Source organism: Propithecus coquereli, unplaced genomic scaffold (genome assembly GCF_000956105.1).
Source record: "Propithecus coquereli isolate 6110/MARCELLA unplaced genomic scaffold, Pcoq_1.0 Scaffold45, whole genome shotgun sequence".
Classification (NCBI taxonomy): domain Eukaryota; kingdom Metazoa; phylum Chordata; class Mammalia; order Primates; family Indriidae; genus Propithecus; species Propithecus coquereli.
Genome location: NW_012150285.1, coordinates 9,977,412 through 9,987,330, shown reverse-complemented (window position 1 = coordinate 9,987,330; position 9,919 = coordinate 9,977,412). Strand labels below are relative to the sequence as shown.

The 9,919-nt window shown below is 39.0% G+C and overlaps 1 protein-coding gene across 1 annotated transcript in view; it reads left to right on the top strand.

The window, feature by feature from the left end:
* The window catches only part of GPR158 (G protein-coupled receptor 158), a 193,124-nt gene extending 183,615 nt beyond the window's left edge, over nucleotides 1–9,509 (top strand). The window contains exons 7-9 of the mRNA XM_012654864.1: nucleotides 300–405; nucleotides 4,141–4,287; nucleotides 5,116–9,509. Of these exons, the coding sequence (XP_012510318.1) occupies nucleotides 300–405; nucleotides 4,141–4,287; nucleotides 5,116–6,618 (1,756 nt within the window). The 3' untranslated portion in view covers nucleotides 6,619–9,509. The remainder of the gene's footprint in view (nucleotides 1–299; nucleotides 406–4,140; nucleotides 4,288–5,115) is intronic.
* The last annotated feature ends 410 nt before the right edge of the window (nucleotides 9,510–9,919 follow it).

Here is a 9,919-nt window from a genome sequence, read left to right as displayed (position 1 = left end):
TGTTTTGCTTTGTGGAGTCCACTTACACACAAAGTAACAATCTTGGGAATTATTATGCTATCTTTCTTACTGTTGTTAATCTAAATAGATAGTAAAGAGTTCATATTTTATACATCCAATTAAAGTTACTTAGACAATTATTCTTCTGTGATGAAAATATATACCATAGAAACAGCAATGCAATTTCTTTTTTCTCTTTCTTTTTTTAAATACAGTGAGGAAGAGAGTTTCCAAGTATCCTAGTGTGTTAAGTACAGATCTTAATTTTGGATTGCTAACTCAGTGGATTCTCATTTCAGATTTGTTCTTGCCTCAAGACTTCAGTCTGATTGGATGTTGATGCTGTATTTTGCACATACTCATTTGACTGTGACAGTCACCATTGGGTTGCTTTTGATTCCAAAGGTATTCTTCTAATGTTATTTTTTTCTTGCAAGACAGTTATTTTAAATGAGCACGAAGTTGTTTCTCCTACAGACAAAAGGAGGTATGGAAATTTGCATAACACACTAAAAGATGTTTAAAGCTCCCTCCTCAGGAAACTGGGTGTCTGTTTTTAAATATCTTAAGTAATTTTTAAATGCCTTTTTAAATCACAGATGATAGGTTTTAAAATTAAGATATTTTTCAGTCCTTTCCCAAACATTTTGATGTCTACATATGTTTTAATTATCATGGGTTCAAGGTGGCTTTCGTTGTAGCTATAACATCAAGATCATTTTTTTTTTTTTTTTTTTTTTGAGACAGAATCTCGCTTTGTTGCCTGGGCTAGAGTGAGTGCTGTGGCGTCAGCCTGGCTCACAGCAACCTCAAACTCCTGGGCTCAAGCAATCCTTCTGCCTCAGCGTCCCGAGTAGCTGGGACTACAGGCATGTGCCACCATGCCCGGCTAGTTTTTTTCTCTCTATATATATTTTTAGTTGTCCAGATCATTTCTTTCTATTTTTTTTTAGTAGAGATGGGGTCTCGCTCTTGCTCAGGCTGATCTCGAACTCCTGACCTTGAGCGATCACTCTCCTCGGCCTCCCAGAGTGCTAGGATTACAGGTGTGAGCCACCGCGCCCGGCCCATCAAGATCATTTTTTAAAAGAACTATCCAAAGAATCATCTTGTTTGGATTCATATTCAGAGATGTCTTGTGTTTGAAACATTAAGATAGAAATAAATACTTATAATATTATATATAGAAGAATCTTGATAATGACAGATTCTGATAAAGACTTATCCAGGCAGCATAATGAAGTGAGGAAAAATGGGCCAGGACTCAGACCACAGGGATTCGGGACTCAGGCCCCACTACAAACTAGCTGTGTAACATAGTATGGCATTAGCCAAGATTTGATCTCTCTGAGTTTCAATTTCCTCGTCTGTGACATGACAGTAAGGCTTCTTGGAATAAAATAAAGTGATACTGGAGTTTTGGGAAAAAACATATTATGCAAACTGTAGCATTACCATTATTTTCCTCTTTTATACATAGAGAAACACAACATTAGAACACTATATATCTTGTAAGTACCACACAATATAATGTTAGCACAACTGAAACCAGAATTGTGATTTCTTGTCTTCCACTCCAGGCTTTCTCTCAACTCTCACAATTAACCAAAACATTGAGATTCAGCCTGAATCAAAAGGCCAAATGGTTGTAAACAGCACAAAATGCCTATTTTGTTCCCTACTTAAATTACATCAACTAGCTACAGTTTTCATAGACCAGTCTGTTACTGCAGTTTATCTTAACAATTTTAATACTTTGCATAATATGATTATACATTTATTAGATGGAGTTATTCTCAGACTAGTCATTCAATAAATTATCATTGAACTACAAAGAGAATTGAAAACATCGTTCATACAAAAATCTTGTACATGAATGTTCATAGTAACCTTGTTCATAATACCCAAAAAGTAGAAATAATCCAAATGTCCATCGATTGATAAATGTATAAACAAAATGTGGTACGTCCATACAAAGAAACATTATTTGTCAATTAAAAGGAATGAAGTACTGGTACATGCTGTAACTCGGCCAGACCTTGGAAACTTTATGCCAACTGAAAAAGCCAGACACAAAAGGCTACACATTGGATTATTCCATTTAAGTGAAATGTCCAGAATATTCAAATCTGTAGAGACAGAAAGTACATTAATGGTTGCCACAGGCAGGGAGAAGGAGGAATAGAAGTAACTACTTAATGGGTTCAAGGTTTCTTTTTGAGGTGAGGAAAATATTCTGGAATTAAATAGTGGTGATGGTTGCAGGACCTTGTGAATATACTAAAACTGAATTATACACTTCAAAATTGTAAATTTTATAGTATTATGTGAATTCTGTCTCAACAAAGAGATAACTTAAAAATATTACTGAAGGCCTTTGCTGGGCACCATTTCATATCCTTAGAAAAGAGTAAAGAATAGATAAAAATATGTGTTCTCATGGTATTTCTATTCTGGAAGGGGAAGAGGGAAACAGACAAGATAAACATTTAAAATAGTGTTTTAGATAGAGATAAGTGCTAAGGAGAAATAAAGCAGGAAATGGACAGTATCTGACAAATGACTGTATCTTAAACTCATGATTATCTCAAAGACTTTGCTCAAGAAAAAAAGTTCCATTCTTATAAATAACCTCCGGAGGGTTTAACCAGTACCATATGAGATTTTGGAGGTCAAAGACTCTATCATAGTCACCATTTATGTCCTCAAGTTCATGTCACCTGTAGATCCAACAAATGTAGGTAGAAGAGTGAAGGAAAGATTCACAGTTTCTGTGGTTTTTTATGTCGTCTCAATTATAAAACGTTCGTTATTACTTAAATAGAGAATTGCCATTCCACATTATCTCATATTCATGTTCACCTGGCCAGTGGATATTTCAACAAAAGGAGACATTAAAACATCTCTGTATCATCAAAAAGTGAGCTTTTAATTTTTTAAGGAATATTTGACCAATGAGAAGCTGGGAGAATAGAGAATTCATGTTCTCAAAGCTGATCTCTCATTTTTGTAAGACAGGCGTCACTTGGTTTACAACCCAGTGCGACTGGTTGGTTTGATTCTCCTTCCTGCTTTCCATCATTTAGCCAATTCCCTCTTCCTGCCTTCTCCACGTGAACAACAGAAGATAGCAAGAGCACATGAAACCGAAAAATGTCAAAAAAACCACGTGAAAATAATCAAAATATATCAAAACATGATGGAGGAACTTGAGAGTAATGACGAGCTTGAGGAAAAATCTGTAATTGCAGTGAATCTTTCAATGCAAACTTAGATATCATCTAGCTCAGAGCTCTTTAGGCCAAGAGGGCACTGTGCTCCAGAGAAGTTTCATGTCTTAATATTTCACAGATGACAGAGTTGGGCTGGAATTCAGAACTTCTCTCCACTGAGTTTTGAAAGTAGCTTTTTTGAAGCTGTATGTAGTAGACTGAAAGTCACATTCCTGTCACTAGGGCCAATTGTGCCCATAGATGAAATACATCCTCACCTATGTGAAACACAATGACAAACACAAAATAGACCCCACTGCTCAAAAAAAAAATTCTCATTTAGCTGCCAGTGGGTCTAAATTGCTCTTCTTAGAGAAAATTTCTTTGGATTGTTCTACTTATTTCCACTTACAAAATGCAAATACACCATGGAAGAGGAGTAATATAAGTAAACACTGGGAGTCTGGAGAAGAGACACGGGTGAAAATTGGAGTTAGAGAGGGGCCAAGTGCTAATATTGCCTCCCTAAGAGCTCCAGCATGTAACGTGGAAAGCAAAACACAAATACAGGAGCAAATATTTGGAAAGAGTTTAGTGAATGAATTCAGCAAGCTGAAAAAATGATGTTAACATTAGAACCTTTAGAATTTTATTGAGCTGGGCTAGATACGGTGGCACGTGCCTGTAGTCTCAGCTACTTGGGAGGCTAAGGCAGGAGGATCATTTGAACCCAGGAGTTCAGTGAGCTATGGTCACACCTGTGAATAGCCCTTGCACTCCAGCCTGGGCAACATAGAGAGACTCCCATCTCTCTGTATATATACTTTTTATGTATGTGTGTGTATATATGTTTGTGTGTATATATACAGATATATAATTGTCTTACAGTAGGCTAATGTCTATAGCTCATATTTAATATCCATTGCAGTTTTCACATTCAAGCAATAACCCACGAGATGATATTGCTACAGAAGCATATGAAGATGAGCTAGACATGGGTCGATCTGGATCCTACCTGAACAGTAGTATCAATTCAGCCTGGAGTGAACACAGTTTGGATCCAGAAGACATTCGGGTAATGCCAGTACTATATTTTTTCCTGTTTCAGTTAGGCCCATTTATACAGGCAAGCATATGTGGGTTGGGGGCGGTGTGTGTACACATGTGCTCATGTTTGTGTATATGTGTGTCAGAGAGAATGTGTGTTTGTGTATGAGCTGAAGATACCAAATGCAGAGTTAATCCAGTTCTAAAATGTATTACCATGTTATGAGTTAGAATTCACAGGCTATTTCAACTCTTGTAGCAGCCTGGCCTACCTTGATGGTCTTGCCTGACCTATTGGCAGTCACAGTGATGAACTTATTGTACATGTTCCCTAATACGTGCTTATGCATCTTGCTTATGGAAAGGTGGGATAGATCTGAGAGCAGAGATCCTGGATTATTTAAAATAATCCATGACAACATATCAGCGTATGAAGGAAGAAGATGCTCTTATTAACCAATGGGCTAATCTAACATGAGGCGTAACTTTATCAAAGGCTACAGGATGCTCTCAATGCTATTCAGGGATATGGTGTCAGTAAACAATGTCCTGTGTTTTGTTATGGTCCAGGCTCAATCCAGTCCACATAACTCGAAAAGTTCAAAGTGCTTGCTTCAGGAAGCAAGGGTAGAATGCATGAGTTTGTATCTTACAATTCAAACTTTATGTGAAACAAAACACAAAATAATCAGAAAGTACTAATGAGAAGAAAATTGACAAGCACAGATGTCAGGGAAAGCTGTAGAGCACTTGCCCTAAAGAGTTCAAGCTTGTTGAATTCCAGTATCACTGAGTGATATCGTCTGGCTGAAATGCTAAATTTTGTACCTCTTTGAATCTGCTCTTGTTCTGGCAGGATGAGCTGAAGAAACTGTATGCCCAACTGGAAGTGTATAAACGGAAGAAGATGATCACAAATAACCCCCACCTCCAGAAAAAGCGGTGCTCGAAGAAGGGCTTAGGCCGTTCCATCATGAGGCGCATTACTGAGATCCCAGAGACTGTCAGCAGGCAGTGTTCCAAAGAGGACAAAGAAGTCACAGACCACAGCATGACCAAAAGCACTGCCCTTGCCAGGAAGAACCCACCAGAGTCTTCGGCTAACACTGGGAAACCTAAGGAGGAGTCCCTGAAAAACAGAGTCTTCTCACTCAAGAAATCCCACAGCACTTACGACCATGTGAGAGACCAAACAGAGGAGTCCAGCAGCCTCCCAACGGAAAGCCAAGAAGAGGAGGCTACAGAAAATTCCACGCTGGAATCTCTGTCAGGTAAAAAGCTAACACAAAAACTTAAAGAAGATAGCGAGGCCGAGTCCACAGAGTCGGTGCCGTTGGTGTGTAAGTCAGCCAGCGCTCACAACCTCAGCTCAGAGAAGAAGCCTGGGCACCCACGAACGTCGATGCTGCAGAAGTCTCTCAGTGTCATAGCAAGTGCCAAGGAGAAGACTCTTGGACTAGCTGGGAAAACCCAAACAGCAGGTGTGGAGGAACGTGCTAAGCCCCAGAAACCTCTGCCAAAAGACAAAGAGACAAACAGAAATTACCCAAATTCAGATAACACAGAGACTAAAGACTCTGCCCCCCCAAACTCCAATCATTTGGAGGAGCCAAGAAAGCCTCAGAAATCTGGGATTATGAAACAACAAAGGGTCAACACCCCCACTGCCAATTCTGACCCGATTCCAGGCTCCACCCAGCTGAAGGACAACTTTGACGTCGGGGAAGTGTGCCCGTGGGAGATGTATGACCCGAACCCTGGTCCTGTGCCTTCAGAATCGAAAGTTCAAAAACATGTATCTATTGTGGCTTCTGACATGGAGAAAAACCCAACTTTTTCCTTAAAGGAGAAACCTCACTACAAGCCTAAGGCAGCTGAAGTTTGTCAGCAGCCCCATCAGAAGAGCATGGATAAGGCTGAGGTGTGTCCTTGGGAGAGCCAGGGTCAGCCCCTTTTGGAAGACAAGAAGCATTTGATTTCCAAGACTCCGCTTCTCCCAGGGAGAGCTAGAGACGAGAATGGAGGTCAGAACCACGTGGGCACCGTGTGTGCTGGGCAGAGAGAGGAACCGCCCCCCAGAGCTGTAGCACCGAAAGTAGAGAATGAAAATCTCAACCGAATAGGAGACCAGGAGAAAAAGACATCTTCCTCTGAGGAAAATGTGCCCGGCTCCTATAACTCAAGTAATAACTTCCAGCAACCTTTAATGTCACGAGCCGAGGTGTGCCCTTGGGAGTTCCAGAGCCCAGATCAACCAAATGCTGGGAGAAGTGTAGCTTTACCTGCCTCTTCTGCTCTAAGTGCAAATACGGTAGCAGGGCCTCGGAAAGAAGAGGCCTGGGATACTTTTAAAGCATAGCATCCCTAGGAAGAAAAGGAGGAGGAGGAAACCCCGGATTGGATATAAGACAGAAGGTATAAGCATCAAAAATTCCCAGTCAAGGGAAATAGGACAGTGAGGTAAGGTCAAAGGCAGGGCAGGAGCAACAGCGTCATAATGGAGAAGTCAGACTTTGGCCAAGAAAAGTCATTCCCCTGGTAACACTAGGAAAATTTTTACAATTCAGGATGTCTGCCCCTGATCAATATTTACCCATGGGACTTTGAAGGTCCTAAGTGAGGCAAACCAGGAGACCCAGAAGACGTGCCAGATTTTGCAAAGAAGAAAAAGGTGTAGATAATAAATGACTGTGATTCTAAGTAACTGACTGAAAAGAACTTACGTTACCTATTTAACCTTGATAGCACTGCTAACTTAATGCATCCCAAAAATACCTTTTATATTAATGGTTGCTCTCATTTTCTTATAAATGTATGTTTCAGTACATTGTTGTGTCTCATATTCAAGCATTCCAGATTGTATGATTTTTGCAAATAACTTTGGTATTATGTGACACAACACATTTATGCAATCTGCAGCTACTCAATTGTTATTGCAACTTACAGAATACCTGCTATCTATCAACCTTAGTTGATTCTTGAAGTATAGGAAGCTTTCTCTGGCTTGGAAAGCCATAACTGTTACGATAAAAACTTTTAGTTTTGGCTGTGGTTTATATATTGTGAATTTGAACTTGACTCTATCATTTCACATCATGGTTTGTTATACTGTCTTAATCAGGGTTTTTTATACAAGTTAAGTTACTTGTTTTGCACTTCCCGTTAGGACTCAGAAGCTTTATTAATATTGGAGAGCAAGTGGTCCTACTTAGTCATACGTCTCGATAAGTTAAGGACAACTTATCCGTTGTTTATTCAAAGTCAGAGATAGATAATGCCTTCATCCCAATTAACCGTCCCTTTTAACTCTTTCAGTATTTCATACTTAGCAGCATTTCCTAAGGAAGAAGCTAAGAGGGAGAAAACTATACTGTGCATTATTATTATTACCATTAGAAAGGGAAGACTCTAGGAACGACATGAAAATTGTAGCAGTAGTACAGAACCAGGAAGTTTGCCTTTCAAAACAAAGACAGAAAGGTTGCTCTTGTTAGCACTTTCAAGTGATTATTTTTTTAAAGAGAAAAGCTATGATAGCATCAAGATCATTGTATGGATATATTTTTATTATGCATACTGAAGATACAATATTTTAAATTATCTCAAACTATTTATTCTCATAAAATCTTACTCATTGCTTCAGCAAGAGGTAGAACTTGCTGGGCTCAAATCCCAAAGAGATTTTATAACCTGATTTATTCAAAGCCTATAAGGTGGTATGGGCTCTTCATTCTCCCAAGCACTGGAAAACTTACAAGTCTTGCAAATTGCCATTGTGAGCCACTAGCTCAAAATGCAAAGTGTAAGGTTTATTTGCAAGGCAAAACAGTCCCCAAAGCGTATTTTATAAAACTTATTGCATTCCACACTGATCTCTTGGCATGAAAATCCTAAGCTGCTGACTTAGCCCTACTGATGTGATCATGCAATGAGATTCCAAAGCTCGGTCTCATCTTATTTAAAGATGAGTCACTTAAAAATAGAACCGAGACTTCCCTTTCTCTCACTCTAAGCAGTGAAGTATCAACTGCTTATTTGGCCAGGACACATCCAGCCTAAATAACTGTTTTTTCTTTCATGAGCAGCAAGGAGAACATGCTAGAAGGATAAAAGATGGGAAAAGGGAATCAAAGGTGGATACGGGGCTGTTCTTAAAGAATGTTATCCCAGTGGAAGGTAAATATGAATTCTTCATACTCATCATCAAAATTTTCTCAGTGATTTTTTATTCAGGAGTACGTGAGCACTTCACTGTTTTGCAAAGCTGCGCACAAATCTTCCTCGCCCATTCGCTTGCTGTGTGCATTACTCAGGTTGGTGGGGTAGATTTGAAAAGAGATAGAAGTTCTATTTTTGTGCGTTTCCTTCATTTATTTCTTTCAGCCCTTCCTTTTCAATTAAGGCTTATATGCTCGGTGTCCTACCTTAAGGTATGTTCGTGAATTTGGTTTGGAATTTCTAGACCCACCTATTTGTGGTCTGTTAGCACTTGATTCATTTCTTGAGAAATAAGCGGTCGAGCATCAGTGACTATTTATTGCACTTCAGGATGATCCTGCTAGAGATGTGGCTTAAAAAAGGCTTGCCAAATTACACCCTAGTGACATTCTACAGTCCGTAGATTATCCTCCACCAGCACATATCAGCGAGAGGACCCGGGGTCTTTCCTACGGTTTCATTGCCATCACTTATCACCAAGAGAAGTTTAAGTCTACAATTCCAGAGCTTATTTTCCCAGACCGATAACAATAAGAAAGTGAATAAACACTATCAAGGTCGCAAACATTTCTAGGTTGTCCTTCTCAATGCATGTGCAGGCTGCATCCTGTCCTTGTTTTTCAGCCAGGGTTTATAAATAAGTAGATTTATACCAATCTTAATAGAACTGTATATTTTATGCAAGAATTAAATGCTTTATGACATGAAGTATAACTCAACCTATTGTAAACTTCGGTGGCAGTATGGATTTGAAACTCGACAGTTCTCTTGTATTTGCTTCCTAGGTTTCTGCATGCAAGTGATGACAGGTAGGACTGAAAAAACACTGCCTTTTGACTTCTAGCATTTAGCAACCGAGAGTTGTAGAGTCAATAAAACTGTAAGTCTCTTCACTTAATCTGTGGTTCTTCTAAAACTATTATCTGAAATCTACAGCATCCCACCATGAAATATTTGGTAAATTTATGTTGTGACGTGTTGCAGCATGTAAATAATTATAACTTCTCTGCAATAAAACATATTTATATGAAAGTGGTTTGTTGGGATTTATGTGTTCATCTATTTAAAATTGAATTCATTTCATCTAATCAATTCCATATCGATCTTTGGCTTTGGTATCCTTATGAGGAAGCACATACATCCTCATATTGCCTATGTACAGGAATATGTGATTAGCCAAATGTGGCCTCAAACATACAGGTAATCTACTGGGGCCAGTAAAACCTACTAGAACTAGTGGTTTTGATTTAAGAAAGCTCTGCCCAAACCAATTCAGCTACCTTTTTTTGTTTGCTCAACACACAATATCAGGCAATCTACTAAGCATATGAAACAAACATAAACAAGACCTCCGAGAACACTCAGGCCCATAAGAGTATCCAGTCACTGGTATAATAATACACAGACAAGCATAACTAAGTCAAGGAGTCAGGGAAGTCTTA